This window comes from Poecile atricapillus, chromosome 9 (assembly GCF_030490865.1).
Source record: "Poecile atricapillus isolate bPoeAtr1 chromosome 9, bPoeAtr1.hap1, whole genome shotgun sequence".
Lineage (NCBI taxonomy): Eukaryota > Metazoa > Chordata > Aves > Passeriformes > Paridae > Poecile > Poecile atricapillus.
In genome coordinates, this window is record NC_081257.1 from 13,129,175 (window position 1) to 13,149,658 (window position 20,484).

At 43.2% G+C, this 20,484-nt stretch overlaps 1 protein-coding gene across 3 annotated transcripts in view; it reads left to right on the forward strand.

Annotated features, from left to right (window-relative positions):
- The window catches only part of MGLL (monoglyceride lipase), a 102,013-nt gene that overhangs the window by 28,508 nt on the left and 53,021 nt on the right, over positions 1–20,484 (forward strand). Inside the window, exons 1-2 of one of the 3 annotated variants that reach the window (XM_058845465.1) lie at positions 10,287–11,636; positions 12,717–12,855. In XM_058845465.1, the coding sequence (XP_058701448.1) occupies positions 11,267–11,636; positions 12,717–12,855 (509 nt within the window). In that variant the 5' untranslated portion in view covers positions 10,287–11,266. The other 2 variants (XM_058845467.1, XM_058845466.1) reach the window with 2 other exon arrangements.

Consider the following 20,484-nt stretch of genomic DNA (forward strand, 5'->3'; position numbering starts at 1 on the left):
AGGGAATCTTAAAACAGAAGGCAAAAGAAACCCCCTGAAGTCAACCACTCACCAGTGCTTATAACTGCACCTAGAGTTTTTCTTCTGGGGTTTCCCTCCTGAGCCCCAATAAACAGTTATTACTGAGTTACACTGCACTGCTGGGTGCTTTTAGGCAAAATATCTGCTGATTTCCAAAGAACAGACAGCCCGATTAAGGATGTAGTGCTGGCCCTTTGGTATAAACAGAAACCTCATTTAATTTGCAGTGGTGCCACAATCCAGAGGCTCAATATCCATCAGGGCTTTTTCCTCTGGAAATGAAACTGTAACAGAGAAAAAGAAGAGCTGTGATAGCTGCCAGTTAATCAGACAGCAGGAACAGGCTGATAGGAGAGTCCTTTTTCTCCTTTTACATCAGTAGTGATGGGAATAGATATGCAAAGAATCATGTAACTAGATGGGTTTTTGGAAAGGTTGCTCTGTACATTAGTTTTATTGCTCCTTAATCTCTCTAAGAAAATGATGGCTGTAACTGTGTTGGAGTCCAAAGATTTCCAAATTGACACCAAAACTGAAACTAAGTAAGGGAAGTACATCCTCAAAGCAGCAGAACTTGGGGTTATTATGGCCACAGAAAATAGGAATAACTCATGTCCATCAAGGTGTGCTCTGTGAGAAGCAAAATATTAAAACATTCTGAATCAAATTTTAGCTGCCTCATAAATATGCAGCCTCTGCAAATAAAGCTAAAAATATACTTGAAGCTCACACAATCTTTTCCAGGTTTTATTCAGAAAGGCAGAGACTTAATTCTGAAACAAATCCCATCCACATGATTTAGGGATTTTCCCATCTTCTGATTTATGTGGTCAGTACTCAAAATCTACCACTACAGGTCTTTGAATACATTTGGAGGAGATTCTCCTTCCTCTGCTCTTGTCAGTAACCCCTCCATGCTCTCTTCCTGATCCTGGACATCATCTTCTTAGCCTTCATCTCACCTAGAGATACCTTAGTGACCCCTGGTATCCCATTAGCAAAGAAATAATAGGAACTTGCCCTGTCTAGTCATTACTTGGCTGCAAGTGTTGAAACAAACTACCACAGGAAAACGTAAGATAAAAGGCTGCAATGACTTTGTGGACAAGAAACACTCAGACTCTAACCAAAACACGGTGTCTGAGTGATTCCCCAGAAGTGAAATGCATAGTCAGGCTGGTTTCCAGCTCACTGCTGCAGTCAGAGCTAGCAGGTGCCTCCTCTCCATTGCTCTTATCTCTCAAGGAAAGGAGATCTGAGCAGTCAGCTGGGATGAGAGCTGCAGCCTGGCCTGAGCTGAGCTATTTGAGACAGGGACTGAGGGAAAAGCCCCCAGTGCCTCCATTCTGCTCTTCAGATGCAGTCTTGCCACAGCTGGGTGGTTTACTGTTCAGAACACCAAAGAAGAGTGCAGTTGTGTCTGCTCTGACTCTGTTACTCTGGACAAGCCCCTGCCACTCTCTTCAGTCTTTATGTCTCATTGCTGAACCAGGATAACGATTTCCTAGCAGTCTGAGAGATTAATTAGCATTTACTAAGCTGCAGGGCCTGCTTGCCAATTGTGCAGATACATGTTTGTGTATTCCAATAAATTCTGCATTTGCTGCAGCCCCCCAGCCTGGGACACACTGTGTTTCTCTCTCCCATTCCTGTGCTGTCCCAAAGGTGACTGGGATTTGTAATGTAGTGCTGAAGCTCCAAGCCACATGATGAAACTCTGTACCAGAGACACAGCCTGGGCTGTCTGTCCAGCCCTGGGTGACTGGAGACACATGGTCACAGCAGGAGCAGGGAGGAAGGACCAGCAGGGCCTGACCCTCACAGCGCTCAGTAAACGGTGCACATCCTGACAGGCTGAGAAACAGATATCCTCCTTCACCCTGTGATCTGAGGCACCAGGCTGCAGCTTCATGCGTTCACCTCTGAAAGTTCTCATGAATTAAGAGGTAAAAACTTGGAAAGATCTGCAATACCACCATTCTTTTAATTGCCCACCTACAGCTGCCCATAAACATGCAGCTGATTTTGCTCAAACCTTGAACATAGTGGTTTATCCTAAAGCAGCATACAAAATAAACAGGAATTAGGATCCTTCAAAAAAGGTAAAATTTCTTCTATTTCTGTTCAGAAAAAAAAAAAAAAAGGATGAAGAAATGTAGCATCTTCCAAGCTACATCCCATGTGGCAATCTTCCAAACCTCCTTCCATATGTTCCCAAGTGTTGAAAGCCCAAATGTTCCCTATCTTGCTGCCAAATTCTCTGCCTCAATCCAAATGGCTTTTACAATACGGTTGGATATTGTCTGGTGAAAAAAATCCCCTCAGATTGATTGATAATTAAAAATATATTTGATCATCAGATAGATAAGAATGGCCGAGGGGTGCTGTGCTGAATGAATCATTCATACTCACATATTTCAAAACAGAAGGGTATCTTTCTGATCTTAATGGAGTTGCCCCAGAAATCCTTAATTGTTACAGAACATATTGCTGAAGAGATTTGAAACTGGGCGCAGAGGAGGAGGCAGATGATCCCCAGCAGAGATCTGCACTGCCGGGTGCCGTCTGGGGAACGTGTCTGGCTGCCTGCAGAGGGAGGCTTTGGGCTCCAGCAGACATCGCTGGCTTGGTCTCAGCCCTGTCTCATTTCAGACTGAGCCCCACAAAACTGATGGCTAGGGATTTGTCCTTGTTTTAAACCAAAGCATAGCTGCTGCTGTAATCCCATCCCTGCAAGGGCTGGGGCACTAAGCAGAGGTCTCGGGATGGGATTGAGGCTACATGTGTTGGTCAGTGCTTCTTGTACACATTTCACAGCACAGGAGGGAAAGAGAGACTCTCCAGCTTAGGAGTGGAATGTTGCAGCTTCCCATCTGCTGTCCTCTTCCTCAAACCTCACAAGGTCTAGGAATGATGGAGCTTCACAGAGATATCTCCCTCCAGGAGCTGTCCTTCCTCTTGTGTCTGAAAGTGTAGCATCTCCAGACCTTAGTTTCCATTTAAAAACTTACTGTAACTCCAGTGAAGGTTCAGTAATGTACCCAAAAAAAGTCAACAAGTGAGATTAAACACGTGCTGGTGTCAGAACATGGTACTGTGGGCAAGATGGGAATCAGGAATCCCCTCCAATGGGTCTGCAACAGAAACATGACCTGACATTGGTCCTCAGCAGCTGCAGATGCCACTGACTCCAGAGCACAAACAAAACCACAGGTACCTTTGCTACATGACAGTCAGCAACTGTAGCCAAGATACAAAGATAACTTGTGTTGGAGGAAACAGGATGAGGTCTGGGGGCATGAACTCTCAGATACTGTAACTTTTGATGTTATTAACAGTACATGCTACAAATTTACAATAAGATAAATAAGGGGGTGTTGATGGCCTTGGGGATTGAAGACAAATCTCTAAAGCATATGAGGCTCTGGTAACCATCCCTTGATGTCCTGAGATTGTCCAGGAAGCATTGCCATCTTATATAGGATATGCTTTGGGATGCTTTGTCCCACTTTTCACTGCAATGCTTCTCATTTGACTTCTCCTTTCTGTGTACCCCTGGGTTAATTACCACGTGCATTAATTCAGCCTAGGAGAAAAAACAGTGAGTGCATTTTCCTGCCCTAGAAGGTATAAAGTAGTTGCAGCAGGCACTGTAAAAATTAAATAACTGAGAGGGAACAATTATGAACCAGATGCAAACAGTAATGGGTCTGGTGCTTAGTACAAATAGGTCACATGTGATTTCATGGTATTAGGGCACAACACTGAGCACAACGGGGCCCTAGTTCTGTTGGTCACCCAGTGCTATCACAGTAAAAGAACCCCCCCAGGAGCTAGCAGTGTATTTGGGATAAGGTTTCTGCAAGACATCAAGATCCTGCCTAACACCTATACCAGGATGGCAGAGTATCTGCTACAGTTCTTTTGTTGCTCCATAGCACAATGATTTATTTTTTCTGTAATGTGTATTTCACACTAGGGATATTTTTTATTTTCTCTGGTACTATTTCTGCTTTGCATCAGTGTGAGCAAGAGCAGGATCAGGCCTCCAGTTAAATAACTAATGTAACTGTTTTGCTGAACCAGCTTCCTGGCTGGGAAATGAATCCAGTCAGCTGTGGATAACAAGCCCCAGTAATAGAGATTTCAAAGATTTCATACATTAATTTTCTTTCTTAATATTTGAAGAGTTACTTTTCTTACAAAATCTGTTAGGCAGATGTTAGGAAGTAATTACTGTACATGAATCAGAAAGAGAATGCACATCTTACATTGAACATGAGTGGACTGAGTAAAGAAACTTACGGTAGATAAAAAAGAAAGCTAAAACATATCTGAGTGAAATATGCCAGAATTTTCCTCAGGATTATAAGGAGCACAAGGCAATCTCCTCTCATGAGCCATGTGTTCATTGTCTTTCCAAAATAAGCAGCCCACTGCTTTATTTATCAACAGCAGAACTATTGAGAGAAATTGGCCCTGGCTGGGCAGGAAGAGTTCCCATCAACACCTAACATCTAATTGCTTTCCAGACAATTGCATCAGTGTCCAGTGTGGTGGACAGAACACAAACATCACAGAACCAAAATACTCTCAGGTATCCCAAAAAGTCCTTAAATCATGGAGCACATAGATATGGCTGATAGGACCGATTATGTTGGTTAAACTCTTGTCTCCATGTACAGATTTATTGTAATTTTTATGTATAAATACAAACAATCTTCAAGTGATGGTATCAGGAGTAACAACACCAGAACAATAGGATAGAAAGCAAAACTGTATGGAAAATGTTGCCCTGAAGAATGCAGTTCTCCAGGCTGTGGTTTTGTCCAGGCCACAATACCGCATATATTTACAAACATGGGCAATCTTCAATGGCTGAAGAAGTTGCTGCTTCCACTGTACACAGAGCTCTGATGGATAAATTTTGAGATGAGGTGGGAGTTAGTAATTGGGTAAACAAAATCAGGAGCATTAAGAATGGATTCTGCTCTCAGCTTGCCTCCAGCATTGAGCCCTACTTTTCTCTGCCTTGGTTTCTCCTACGTAAAATACAAAAATCATTCTTCCTTTCCGAAGTACTTTAAAATCTCAACTTCAAAGTACAACATTAGAGTTAAATAAAATATCTCCACAGCTGATTATAATAAAAATACTGTGTATCTTCTTCCATCACTAGCAGTTAATGCCCTTCAGAGGTGGGGTTTCTATAATTACCTTTATGTCACAGTGTGGCTGGAGCAGCTGAGGCTGTAATCAAGGAAATGATTCACCTGTATCATGAAAGCTGATGTAAGATACTTTTTAGGGACATAAAATAGACCTTCAGATTGTGCTTATTGTCACACATACAGTCAATTTCATTCAAAATACAAATTTCACATCAGTAACTACAGCCTTTTAAATTCCATCCCAGAGTCTGTAACTTATAAACACCATAAACAGAAATTTTACTGTCACAGTCGGCCCACTGTGACTCTGAGCCCAATCTTCCGGGCAGGCATGGCAAAACAGAGGGATGGGAATGATGGAGTTACCTGCAGTACTTTAATGATGGCAAAATAACAAACCACAGAAACTGCACGTCCTGGGGGCAAGCTCCCCAGACCCAGGGGCATGGCAAACTTAACAATACACAGGGGTGCCTCAGGGCAGGGGTCCAATGGCAAACACTGAACAGGGACAGGACCTTATATGTGACAGGTCCTGAACCAACTGAGAGCCAGAACCAGGAACATGGCCTGTTATAGAAGGATCCCAGTAACATCCTAGCTTCCATCCTTTCAGTATCCCTCCTCCCAGCTCGCAGGTTTATGCCTTCTGTACAAGTCACCTGAGCTATCCAACCCAACCAGCCAGTTCAGTTCCCATATGTTACAAAGGAAGCCTTTAAAATTACAAATCAGACAGAATGTTTAATATTTAAAGTCCAATTTACAATATAGAACCTAATTTTGAGAAATGCTATGAAAGCATCGGGGTTGGGCGCATTTTAGAACAGCATTTGTCACAAAAAAAGAGCTTGAACATTTGGGTTGCCAAGGCAGAAACAAGCACCACAGACTCATTTTACCCTTATGGGGATTCATCAAGGTTGTGCAGTGCAGCTGTTGTCTTAGTAAAAGAAAGTATTGGCCCCTGGCTGAAGGAAACAGAAACATAATTATGTTATGATGAGCTACAAAACGTGCAAAGAAAAATTGGAATGCAAAGCATGATAGATGATGCTTTGTCAATTGCAAAGAAAAAAAGAAAAGCAAGCGGCACAATAACAATCCTTCTCCAGTCAACGCTTCCAGTGCAGTACCAAAATAAAGCACTACTCTAACCATGGCAGGGTAGTGCTAGCTTTTGGCTATAGCATTTAGCCCTGGTGCAATAATGCTGGGTTTGTAGAGTGGATTATGCAGTCAGCCTTAGGAATAAAAGTAAGAAAAGAAATGGCCAGGTACTCCTCAAAACTGAGACTATAATTCCTGCTAGAGAAAATTTATATCTTACTCTGATTTTTATGCATATTAAAATTCAAAGGTTTGAACCTTGTCCTTCGGGTTCCTTTTGATTATGTTTTCTGCCTCCAAAACCCTTATTCTGCCAAGGTGACCAACATTTTATGAACATTACTGTGGCTTTATGCAGGGCAATGTTGTTATGTAAAAAAAAACAACTTTAAGCTGTCTGTGCTCATATTGACAAGGTCAGGATTTCCCTTCAGGTGAACCACTGAAGTTCATTCTAGTGATGTGAATAAATCCAGAGGGAAAATTGGACTAATTATATACCAGTACAGGAAACTTTTATTCAGAAATTGCAAAGCTAAAAAGAGACAAATGTCTAAAGAAAACCTCTAAATAAAGGGTAGAAAGAATAAAAATAACCCAAACCAAGCCAGCTGGGGGTTTTCTGGTAGGGTTGCAATGCCCTTGTCCAGCAGAGCTGAGGCTGTGCCCTCTAGTGCCTGCAGAACTGAGCTGAGACACCACTGCTGAGCCTGTGCACTTCCAGACCTCTGGAAAACCCCATTCCTTCCCAAGGCAGAGCTATTCTCAAGCAAAATGCTAGAATAACTCCATCAACATCCCTCCTATGCAAAAAAAACTCTAGGGTAGAATTTCCACTCTCATTTTGAATTTCCAGCCTTTGGAAGATGCCTTCCTCTTCATACGAAGAATGTCTCAGAATCTGGTATTAATAATCTTGTGGGGTTTTAATTAAAAAAAAAACCAACCAGAAACCAAATGAACCACCAACAAAATATATATTGCTTCTGTAATTAAAAACAACCAATTCCCAAATTAGCATCTATGTAGGATAGGTAATCTTTAATAATTAACTAATACATTAGTTTTAAAGGCTGAAACTGATATTCAATTACTGTATTTTTAAGTGTACATTTTTTTTAAAGTTAGGAGTATTTTTACCACTGATTATTTTTATTTACATGGGAAAATTACTTAATTATTTGTCTATAGTTTACATCTAGAGGTATTAAACCACTTGTAGCTTAAACCAACAATTTTGTTCCTACTGACTGGGGAAGGTAAGATTACTGAGGGGCAACAAATCAGTGGAAGTAAATCAGTGGAAATTGCAAACAATTTCTATGATACTCATGTATTCCCTGTGCTTACCCTTCAACCTTTCTCCATTTCATACTAATTTGTGAGAAGATCCATGAGGCTGTAGAATTTTGCAGAACAATCTTGATCCACTTATAATTCCTCTTGACATTGTTAAGATTAACCTGATCAATACAATATTTTCCTGTAGTGTTTCCTTCCTCAGCCTGGTTTGCATGATACCAAGCTTCTTTTCTGGCTGCAAGACATTAAAATAGATATTTTACAGGAAAATGAGAACAATTTGACTCAGCCTCCACTCCTGCCCCCATACATGTCTTATTCAGGAATAGAAACAGGAAAGCAAAGGCAGATTACAGAAATAAGTAAAGGTGAATGACTGGACTCCATCTAGGAATTATTAATTTTAGAAAAAAGAACAAAAAACAAACCAGTCAAAGAGAAGAGCAAATCCAAATTAATTACTCTAAACTGACAGCTTTAGTGGCATTGGCTTCTTTGCTTTTCACTTGATTCCAATTCTTCCTCTTCATGCTTCATTTCCCATCATTTCCCACATGTTCACTTGCTTGTGCTGTCTGTTGCTCTCTCCAGCTGCTCCCTGACTACTATAACTTCTAGCATTTTTCTGGTTTTACAGGAAATTCTTCCATAACCACATACTCCTAATATATTTTATTATTCTCTTCTCCTCCTTTGAAGTACTTTTTCCTCTTTCTTGTCAGCAAAAATTCACTTTGTGGTCCTGGTGAGCAGAATCCCAAATGGTTTAGCACACAGAACCTATCAAATCTACTTCTCTAACAAAACCACTACTTTACAATTTAGGAACATGGTGTTGTCAACAAGAGCAGGAAGATCTCATACAGTCTATTTATCTTTGCATGCCAACAGGATGGGATCCATTAAAAATTCATTTTGGGAACAAAAGCCTAACTGCAAAGAAAGTCCTTGTTCCTTGTTCCTTGCTCCCTTACCCTACTGTCAGAGCTACACAACAGACTGCTGTGCTCTCTCCTATCATCCCTCTTCTCCTCTTCTCTTCTCTTCTCTTCTCTTCTCTTCTCTTCTCTTCTCTTCTCTTCTCTTCTCTTCTCTTCTCTTCTCTTCTCTTCTCTTCTCTTCTCTTCTCTTCTCTTCTCTTCTCTTCTCTTCTCTTCTCTTCTCTTCTCTTCTCTTCTCTTCTCTTCTCTTCTCTTCTCTTCTCTTCTCTTCTCTTCTCTTCTCTTCTCTTCTCTTCTCTTCTCTTCTCTTCTCCTCTTCTCTCTTCTCTTTTCTTCCTCTCCACTTGCTGTGATATCAAGTTTCATTACATGTATTTACTCTGTCATTCCATCAATTGATCCATTTCCTAAAATTTGCCTTGTCTGAAAGTGTACCACTTTTCTCTGTACTCCTGTGCATACCTTGGGGGTCAATGGAGACACTTACATAAAGCAGCGCCCAACCTTTAATAAACAAAACATCCTTTCCTACAAGGATTGAGTAATTGCAGAGTTAGTGTAAAGATTCTCCAAGTGTGAATCTATTCTTTTATTACAAGTTGATTTAGCCTAAACTCCATTTCTGAAACGTATTTCACTCTACCAATACAAGAGATGTTACAGTCTCATAAATACTGCATGCTCAGGCATCCCTTTGATTTCTCACAGGGAGCCAGTATGCAGTAATTGCTGGCTGAAGCCTGGTGTATAGTCTGGGTATTAGGTACACAAATTCCCCAGACCCAATCCAGTTTTCTCCGGTGATGTTTCATGCACTGCTTAAACTGCAAAATAATAAAGCAACAAGTCAGCAGTTGCTCCACATTCATTTTTATGTGGTTAACATTGAGGTGGGGAAGTGTGTGTTACCCATGGAAAGAAATGTTCTCAGATTCCTGGGCTCTTAGGGAAGTTAGTGAGAAGGGAAGGAGCTGTTGGTTGATTCTTCATTCCAGTGCTGTGGTGAGGATCTGGCCTGCAGAACAGGCAGGCTCCACCACAGTTATGCTGCCTCCAATTTTAGCTACACCGAGGTTAACAGGGTATCAAGGGAATCATATATCTGGACTGACCAGGGCAAGCTCTCAAAGTCAGGATCTTGCCCTCGTGTCCCAACAAAGGTCGTTTTCCTTGAGATGTTATTTTTATCCAGAAGTTTAAAAAGAGATTTTTTCCTCAACTCCCTCCACCCTTCTGTGGCCCTGGGAACTCTGATATTCCCAGCACCACAACAGGAGAGGAGCTTGTTCCTGGCATCAGATTTCATAGATGGCTGTAGGGAACCAGTAAAGTGTTCCTGGCAGATAAATCCTGAGCAGGACAAGATGCTTCTTCCCTTCTTTCTTTTCTTCTTAATCCAGTTATTATCTGATCTGTATCATTTAAATAATTATATATGTCCTTGTTTCTACCAACTCTGGAGCTGGCTGGTGATAGCACTTTAATTCCATCCATTCATGCTTAGATCATAACTGGCCTAGCAAATGGTACAGCTCCAGGTACAGCTCCCAGGGCTCTGCTTAAGAGCCATCTGACCTAAATCTCACTCATTGTAAACAACCATAAATGTTGGTTTTGTTTATTCTTTTCCAAACAACAGCAGTTACAGGAACATGTAATTTCGCTTTTGCCATTTATAACTAACACCCCCCCTAGGCATTTAATATAAATGACACTGAAAGATGAATAAAATGAAATCTGGTTTTGATTTCCTTTTTATTTTCATATGGCTCATCTCTGAGGTTTTGCATTTATTGTTATTAGTGTTAGCATGTATTTCTTTCCTTTCCTCAGCCTTTGTTCACAGATTTGCACTTGATAAACATGTTGCCTTACTTTAGAAATAAGGTTAATAGCTGCCTCTTCTTAGAAAGGCTTGAGGCCTCTAAGCATATATAGGCATGTAAAAATGAAAGGAGCTGGTGAAATGTAAACGGTATGAATCTGTGCTCAATAAATGCTAAGCACTTAGCAGTATTAAATGACAAAATTCTGTGTTGGGATGCCTTTAAGCTGGGGAGCTATTTTGGCTTCAAGGAACCTTGCTGTGACAATTTTTATAAGCAAGTATCATATACCACCACACAGATCTCACATTACAGAGTAGCAGCATGTGTATGGCATATTATCTATAGTGATATTACGATTTATGTGAGTGTAAATCATATGCTGTGCTTATAAATGGCCTTTACCCTGAATGAAGGTGCAAAGCTTGGGCGCTTCTCTGAACCAGTATCTGAGAGATCTCCCCGGTATGGCTTCAAAGCCTGAAGAGATGCACGTTAAACGCAAAAGCGAAGTTTGGTGCTGGGATCCCAAGGAGCGGTCCGGATCGGGATGCCCAGGAGGCGGCACGGCTCCACGATGTTCTCTGTCTGAAATCCTGCTGGAGCAGCCGCCCCCGGGGTGTCTCGGCTGTCCCCCAGCCCGCATTATCTCAGCGGCCGGCGCTGTGGTCGGCTCCCGGTGCTGGGATGCGGGAGCGCTGCTGCCGCCTGGGCTCGGCGGGGCGGCGGAGCCCCCGCGGGCGGGCACCGGGGCTGGGGGCACCGTGCCTCCGCCCTCCCCGGGGCCAGGGGGCACCGCGGGGCTCCCCCGCTGCCGCCCAGCCCAGCCCGGCCGAGGGTGCGGCAGCACCGCCCGCCCCTCCATCCATCCTTTCATCCATCCATCCGTGCGTGCATGCATCCTCCATCCATCCAGCCGCCCTCCCACCGCCCTTCCGCCGCTGTCTCGCTCCTCTCCGGGAGCAGCCCGTGCGCACCGTGCGGTGGAGCCACCGCGCCTCGGCTCCGCGGGCGGACTCGGGGCAGCCGCGCCCGGCCGCGGCCGGAGGATGCGTGTGCAGGGCTGGCGACCTGGCATCGCGTCGGTGCTTGGATCCTCCCTCCTCCTTCTTCTCCTCCTCCTCCTCCCCTCCCTCCCGCTCTCCGCCTGGCAGCGCGGGGCTGGGGAAGTTGCGCTTACACGAGAGATGGCTTCGCAGCGGGGATCGCTTTGAGAAAAGGTCTCCCCCTCCCTCGCCTCCCCCCGTCGCCGCGGCCTCCGAACTGTAAGTGGCAGGAAGGAAGTAAAGTTGCAAACAACCTGCCGCGGCAGGAACTTTGTGAGCTGCTCCAGCTGCATGTGTTCAAGGTGCCTTTGATGTACGTGCAGCAGCTTCTGGAAAGTGGACTGCAGCTTTCCCACCCGCCAGCCCTCCCTCTCCCCATCCCTTCCCAGCCTCCCCTCCCACCACCGCCACTTCAGCCCGCACACACGCAATTTGTTTGAGAAGAAAAAAAAAAAAAAAAAAAAAAGAAGTGATGAACGAGAAGTGGTGAATTGCCCAAGCGACTTTCCTGAAAGAGCGAGCGAGGCGGGGAGAGGAGCCGGGGCGAGCCCCGCGCAGCGCCGGGAGGGACCCGCCGGGAGCCGCGGGGCTGCCGGGCTGTGAAGGCGGCTCCGCAGAGAGATGCAAAAAGCCTCAGCTGCTTGCGTTTGACTTGCGATGCCGGCTCCTCACTAGAATGCAAACCCTTGCACAGGATGAAAACAGGTTTGTGGCAAATTCTCCTGGAAATGTTTCGCTCCCCGCCGTCGCCACCTTCCTGTCTGAGATGTCAGAGAAGATCTTTATGATGACACGGTGGCAGATACCTCTGCTGTGTACCCTCCAGTGTTCTTTGGAGATGTTCCGCCAGATAAATCTTTTATGCAGCTGTCCTTTCATATCTGTAGCGATTGCTGCATAATTTGCTCTTGATTGCAGTTAAAATATTCTCTTTAGGATCCGTTTCACAAAATGATGCAAAAACACTCAGATGGGAGAAGTGTGGAATAGAAGGCTGGAAATGAAGTACTGATGGTGGATTGATTTTCCCTTCTTCTTTATCCACCCCCCGCCCCCCCCCCCATCCAATGCTCTACCTCTAAATGTGAGCCTTTTCTGGACAAAAAAATGTGCTATATTTCTGTTTTGAAGCAGTGATTTTGGGGGCTCTTTGGCTGGAGTTTTGAGAGCACCCTCCCATCAGTGGTGCTTGCCCTACTGATTGACTTCCTTGAGTATCTGTGGCTGCCAAGCCCATCAGCTTTTATCTTGTCTTTGCCTGTTTTTAAAGTATGTCTTGTTTCTTCTAACACTTTGCAGGTCATTCTTCCAGAATGCCAGAGGAAAGTTCACCAAAGCGGAGTCCTCAAAACATCCCATACAAGGATCTGCCCCATATCATCAATGCTGATGGGCAGTATCTCTTCTGCAGGTATTGGAAGCCAGCAGCATCTCCCAGGTGAGCACTTTCAACATTTCCTTTTTACTATCACTACATATGACTCAGTAAATGCAATTATTATTATTTGTAGCTTGACTGGCTTTACAGGGCCATGTACATGGACCTTTATAGAGCCTCTAAGACAGCTTTCTCTCAACTGAGAAAGTCCCTACTGTAAAGATTGCATTCTCCAAACCTTTGCTTGCTTGAGGCAGCCTTGCTGATATAAAACATGGAGTTACTGTCGTTCCATGCACAGCTGGCTTGGTTGGCAGTTCAATATTCAATATTCTACCAAGTGGCTCTGGCAGGTGGCTGCTGCCGATCAGCAGGAAACAACTATCCCCAAACTCACAGCACAGGCAGGACAGGGATACAGGCTCTGGGATGTTCACTCTTTCTGATTTTCTCTGTGTCAACAAACTTAACATCAGCATCTGAGTTCAGGTTCAATAGTAATAGCAGGGCAACAGGCAGAATGTTTGACTGCATTGCTTTTTGACCGGTTTTAAATTATTTATACCTGGTAAATGATTCAGGGAGCTCTCTCACTGGCAATTGCAATTTCAAAACTGACCTGTGTAATAAACACAGACAAAGAATCAGATGGAGAATTTTTTCTAATATTTTTGTCATCATTTAAATAATATCTTTAATAGTTTTCTCTGCTAATTATTATGTTGTGGCTCCCATAGTTATGATCTTTCTTCTTTCAATATCCGCTGGCTTGGCATGTATTTGTGCTGTCACTAGTTTTGTAGGTATCTACTTCATAAAAATCTGGATATTGTTTAATTGTTTTCTTTCTCTGCAAGCCAAAAGGAAGAGCTGTGTTGATTTTATACAGCTAGAAAACAGTCACAGGAAAAAGTTGTTCAGTCTGTTGTAGGGAGTTAAACTTTATCCTGACGACCCAACAGGTTAGACACCATTCTTTGCCCAAACCAGCCTGCAACTGCTCTGAAGGAGGGATATGGATCCAAACTAGCTGGCTTTGGGGTTTATGCCTTCAAAACTAAGGGACAATGGGAAGAACACAGGGCTGGGTTAACAGACAGGTAATACAGAGGGTGGGCAAGCACCAAAATATACCGTCCCCAGAGGAGAGGACAGTGCAGCCACCCCACCACAGCTCCATTGCACAGGTTGGGCTGTAGGACAGAGGTCTGGTTCAAGGTCTCCTGGTCTACAGAGCATTTTATAGTTATATCTACTTGCTGCCTTTCAGAAAGGAGGAAAGTTTTTGGCACTGATGCATTACATAGACTTTGCACCAGCCTGAAGATTGCCTTTACGGAAAAATAATGCTATAAAATTAAGGTTCTACAGTGAAACCAGGCTGGTTTTTATTATAGTGGTAATGAATTATTAACTACCCATAACATTCATCACCCAGTTGTGGAACTGCTTTTTTATCACATTTCATTTCTTATCAAATTAGTAGTGGGTGGATGTGTCTTTGTTCCAGAAACAATAAGGAGCTGAGAGTGAAAACTTGGTGTCTAAGTCCTCTGGGTAGTTAATATTTTTTTAGTGGTCTGTGCACCAAGCAGTTAATTAAGAGTGAACTTGTCCTAGTTTTGTGACAAGAAAAGTGGATGTATCAGTGTTGCTCATTTACAAGGAGCTCCTGAGTGTGTGTTTGCATGTTTGTGTGTAAGGAGGGGGCGTATTGTTTATTATTAGCTCCTCGTGAATTGTTATATATGAGAGAGATGGTAAGTGACTGAATAACAAGTCAGTGCCTGGATCCTGCAATCAAGAATGCTCTTGAAGTGCTTTTATAGGCAAACCAAAAATACATTATTTTGCCCCCTTTCACTTTACATAAGCTCTGCTTTTTCTTCTTCCTATGTAGAAGCTCAGGAACTTTCATCTAATTTTAAACGTTCAGCAAAACTGATCTCTCTGTATATATGTGTAGGGAGAGAAAGAGAGACACCTCAGGGGACTTTTACAGGCCTGTTACAATTTATTTCAAATACTGAAAGCAGTTCTTTCAATCTTCTAACTCAATTGTTGATTCAGGTTCAAATCTTAACACTAATGAATGATGCTATAATCGTCAAACGGTGGGATCTTTCATTGATCCATTATGTGCCTAATCCCAGCTAGAGCTGTAGAAATACCTCTTCACTGCAGATGCCCAAAGACTATCAGTGACTTGTCTTCCATTAGAATAGAACTTATAGCCCCTGATCCCTCCCCCAGGGAGGGGGAAAACCCAGGATGTCTGCCAAAGGAAATATTAAAAAGTAGCTTTAGCCTGGGCTTGAAGAGCAGACAATGGCCAGGGAGTCTCTGAAAGTGGGGATCACTGACAAGCATCACCCTTTGGAGCTGGTGCTTCTTTTTTATCTCCTTAAACAGGCACATAAATGTGGATAAAAGTCTGCTGCAGATTAATGTGCTGTAGCTTATTTAAAAAAAAAACAACAAACAAAAAAAACACCAAAACCTATTTTTTCAGGAAGATGGAGAAATTTTGTGAGGCTTTATTGCTTCACGCTCACAAATACCCAGGCTCTGATCCTGTGTGGTGTTGATCTGACTGATCAGCCCATACTGGTGCACATATGGAAGCTTTGTTATAAGTGCCACTGAGGCCAAGGTTGTCCTGCCAGTGAAAGGCACCTATTGTGAGTTCCTCAGCAGGGTCTGCTTTGTTTCAGAGGGGGATTTAGGTGATTACTTCGCAGGAAGCTGACACACAAAGGCACTCAGATGTCATAATGATTAGATGGGGTAGATGGAGTAAGGAGTAATGGGACTAAGGAAGAAGAAAGACAATGTTTTCCACTTGTTTTTTTTTGCGTGGGAAGTCACCCAACAGCAGGGCTGGGGCCTGGGTGTCATCTTCTCTTGCTGCCTGCTGGCAGCAGTGCAGGTGCAGCTTCCCTGGCCAGCAGCCCTGCAAGCTGCCCAACTTGTTGAGCCAGTTCCATCTTAAAGTGTAATTAAGTGGTCTTGCTGAATGCAGCAGGGAAGAAAAAGCAGTATGTTCTGGTGTCATTTTCATGTTTTGTGCCAACAGTAGGATTTGTGCACCATGGAAATGGGTAACTCTTTGGCTCAAGTGCTCGCTGCTGAATGCAACGCTTAAGAGCTATGCAAGGCATGGCATGTTCAGCACTGTGTAATGTTGTTTGGAGGAATGAAATCATTTGAACCAAACAGGGCTGATCTCATGCCTATAGCATGTCCCAGCAGCCAAAGAAACCCTACTTAATGGGAAAACAGTCATTGTGTAAACATAAACAGCTCCATGCAAGGCATAAACCTCTGCCTCCACCCTGAGCACTCTGAGACAAAATATGAGGTAACAGGAGGTGAGGAATTAAGAAACCACGTTCTATTCCCAGATCTCAAACAAAGCTGCTAAGAATAGAGGCTGATGAGGAAAGGGAAGGAAAGTTAGGAGGAGAAGTCAAGACATTTCCTTTGAGGCCCCTGAAGGGCCTGGGGAACTTCAGAGGTGACCTTCTTCCTCTGTGGTCTGTATCCCCGTAGACTTTTCTGGATACTTCCACCATTCTTGTCACTGCCTAGATAAGCACAAGTAGTTTTTTCTGGGGCATTTTTAGCCCATCTTCTTGACCTCAAGTAAACCCTGTGAGATTTATTGACTCAGAGTAATTTTTTCAAAGGTGCTCAGAGATGCAGCTGCCACTGAGCTCAGAGAGTTGTTCCTGAGCCTCTCCTGGTAGATCAGTCACTTTAAGCTGGGCACTTGAGACACCTGAAGCTAGAGGATGCACTTGAAAATGTGATTTCCAGACATCTGTGGACCTGAGCTTCCTCAGTCACCAAAGAGAAAGTTACCTGGCTAGTTAGCATGGTGCTTGATTGTCTCTCAAAGGGGGTGTGTAGGTGGACTTAGAAGGTTGCCAGTGTCCACTGTGGGTCACAGAGGTGTTCCTGGCCATTGTAAATGCACACTGCAATGGATTGGCTCAACTTTAGACATTGTCTGAGTAAACAATGCCTTTGTAAGAGTTCTTTCAGTTCTACACCTGAGATGTGTTTAAAAATACAAAATTAAACAAACAAAAAGCACACACTTCTCTATTTAGTTTTAACCTTTCTTTTATTCTTCGAAAAATGCCTGCCATTCTTTCTGACTTGTCAGTAATGAAAGGCCAAGCCAATAAGGAGAAAACAGATTTCTCTGTTCCCCAAAGACTTTGCAGATGTGCCTGTGGTGCAGAAATACAAACTGCTTTTATATTTGAACTGGCCCTTAAATTGTGAATATTGCTTGATGGTTTTGGAATCCCATTACCAGAACTTCCATGCCATTTCCAGAAGAGCAGCGCAGCTCCCAGCATGAGCAAATGACAAAATTGAATTTGACTTTCAGACCTTTCCAAAGTGAATGAATAAATAAATAAATAAGCCAAAGTGAAGTCAAAGCAAAAGAAATCAATTCACTCATTATAATGTCTTTAATTAGAGTGTATTGTGCTAGTCTCTAGAAATACTTAAAGCAGTTTCTAATTCAGTGTCATTCTTGAAGAACACTTTGTTTGTACTAAAGAGGTCAACTTGAAATTAAAGCCAAATCTGTAGGATGCAAAGTGACTTATGTCAGCACAGTTTGCCATAGGATGAATTCAGCTCCCTCTGTTTTTCTGATCCCATCACACACACTGCAAAGGGAAATAACAATGATCATTGTCAAATCAGCATTCCAGGCTTTGCTTGCTGTATTGCTATTGCCTGAGTTTCTAAAGCATCCCTTCTTTTCATCAGCTGTGTATGTGTTCCTCTAATGCCTCTGTTATCTTTGCTCCATGTGACTCTTATTCACTGTCAATGGGGGCATCCTTCTATGATTCCTTATGTGGTTCCAGAGGATGGGCAAATTATCAAACCAGCTTCATGTAAGAGGGACTCTGACAGGCAGGGGAGCAGCTTTGGTTCTCACTGCAGATGAGAACAGGCTTCTTCAGTAGCATTGGGTTTTTTTTCAGTCTCCACAGGAATGCCCAACACTAGCAAATCTGCCTTGTATTCCACAAAACCCAAGGAAAAAGGTGAATAGAAAATGGAATAACAATTGTAATTAAACTGTCCCTTTTGCTCATTGCCCTGTTAAGATCTGCTTCTGAGCACAGGTGTACAACTTCGTGACATCAAATATAAATATGTATTTTGTCTGGGAACAAGGTGACTTCTGGAGTTCCCTGTTGTGAGTCTCAAAGTAGTAATGTTTCATCCTGAACCTGAGAGCAGCAAAAAAAGCAAAATCAGTGTTGGTTCTGTGTGCCACCTGATGAATTTGAAACAATGCTGTCCAGCACGGTGAGTATAAGAAGGAGAGGTAGAAATAGGAGAAAAAAAAAAAAAGTTCTAGAGATAGTGTTGCAAAGATCATTTTTCTGCTCATTATTCTGCCAGAGACTGAAGCAAACCTGGCATCTGTAAAACAAACAGTTCATTTGCTTTTAATTGGAATACAAGTGTGATGATCAGTACTGGCTTTGTGCCATTACTCCAATGGATGCCCAAGTTGCTCACTCAGCTTTTAGAGATCTGCTGGTCCCTCCAAATGTCTTTATCCTGGGCAGACCCTCCAGTGACCTCTTCTTCAGCTCAATGAACTGGGAACACTCTGAACCAGCTCTTTGTTGGTAGTGACACAGTAGCTGAAGCAGACAACTCAGTCATCATATCAGGGTTCCAGAGCACTTTACTTCACTGCTATATGGAATATGTGGGTTTAGTGAAAATAATATAAGAGCTGCACACAATTCCTTGGTTCAAGTTTTTCAGTACTCTTGGAACATCCCTTGGGAGCACACAACAGCTCTTTTAGATCACTGAAAATACATCTACAAGAAGTGGCTGGTACAGCTTCTCTGGCTGGAAGATGGTATTTTTTCTAGATGTCTGCAGCAGAGGAGTTTGCCTTACAAGTTCCCTTCAGACTGCTGTGACTTGGTCCTTTTTTGAGCCAGGGTGAATATCTGATCTCTTTGTTCTTCTAGGGAAATTGCATTGTTCTAAGAGCTGTCCCTGAAGACTTGTTTGGCTGAGCTGCCTTCCCTAGGTTCTGCGTGTCATTGTCCTAATGTGTTCCCACTTGAATGGAAGCCATCAGTGTTTGAAACCTCCTATTGTCCTTTATCCAAGAGATGTGACACAACCCTCATAGCAAATGGCTGATTATTCCAGGTATCCAAGGAGGCAGTGTTGCATCTTGACCATGAGATTCCTAAAGATACGCTTAGGCAGGTCCCTTACCTCATCCCACCCCAGTTATATCCTTAACTGCACCCAGCCATCCCTGTCCTGAACTCCAGAGCAGACATTCTGACGCTGTCAGTATGCCTTATCATCCATAACAGGAAGGAAGGAAATTAGCAAACATCAGGGTAAGTAAAGTTTTTAGACATCATTAAAATTGTATCTCCTCTAGGGTTTCCTCTTGCAGACCATTACCATTTCACTTACATTAACTGCAAGGAAAATACTGGTACAGCAATCCCAAATACCAACCCTGGGCTAGTCCCAGCCATAAACATCTTCTAAAACAACCAGACATGGGGGCTGACTGAGTGGTGGTGGCAGAAGGGCATCCCCAAGCTGCCCAGACTCACTGCCCACACAGGGGTACCAAGGTGTGGCCTTGGAGCCAGGAAGGGAACAGCTGGTGGAAGCTGCTCTGGTGGCCACAGAACTGCAGTCAGATTTACCCACCTCCAAGAATGCTCCTATGGGATATCCCCATCAGCAGGAGAGGGAATAGATCTTGCTCTTGGTCTTTCTCTGCTTGGGAATGTGTTTGTTCCTCTTAGGCAGATGCAGTATATTTGTATCTTAAGGGATTTTCTCTTTCTGTAGCAGTTTTCAATGTCCCAGGACCTTCAGTAACACCAAACTTCATGAGTACTTCCACTGGCATGAAAGAGTCTCCCCTTCTGTGTCAGACACTGGCACACCAGCCAGAAACCATCTCTGATTCTGTTTGGCAGGAACTCACTTGATGATGGAAGCCTCTGAATCCTCCAGTACTGAGTGATGGCAAAGGCAACTTACTAGACCTAGAGGGTTTAGTGTCAGAAAACAGAAAAAAGAAGTCAGTGAGGAACAGAGAACAGGCAAAACATGGTCAAGACAGTCATTAGACAGAATAACCACTGATTTACAGAATCAGACTTACAATTTATCTGTACTTTTGTTTCCTTGTCTACAATTGCGTGTAGTCATCCAGTCAAGTGATACAAATTGGGGCTGGAGTCTCTAGGTGAAAGTTGCCAGAGAAAGTAAGTTATTCCTTGAGCAGCTAGTGGTTGAAGAAGGCTTGATGTTTCAAGAGAAATTTCAAATAAAGTCCACTAAGAGATGAATTAGTTGTTCTCTGCTGTTCTGCTGCAAATAAATTGTCTCAGCAGCAACTGTTGAAAAGAGAGGGGAAAAAGGGGGACAAAATATTGATGACTGGGCCAAAGTCAAACATTCAGCAGTAACAGGATAATAATCGTTTGCTCCAGTGTTGTGTACAGATAGGTAAGGAGAAAATGTACAAACTACTATAGATTTGGTATGCAAGAAAGATTGCTGATCTTTCTCAGATGTCTGTCTGAGCTGTGATAAATGGCTTGCTCTGTGTGTTTTCTTTCTTCCTTGCTCAAGTTTGAACCT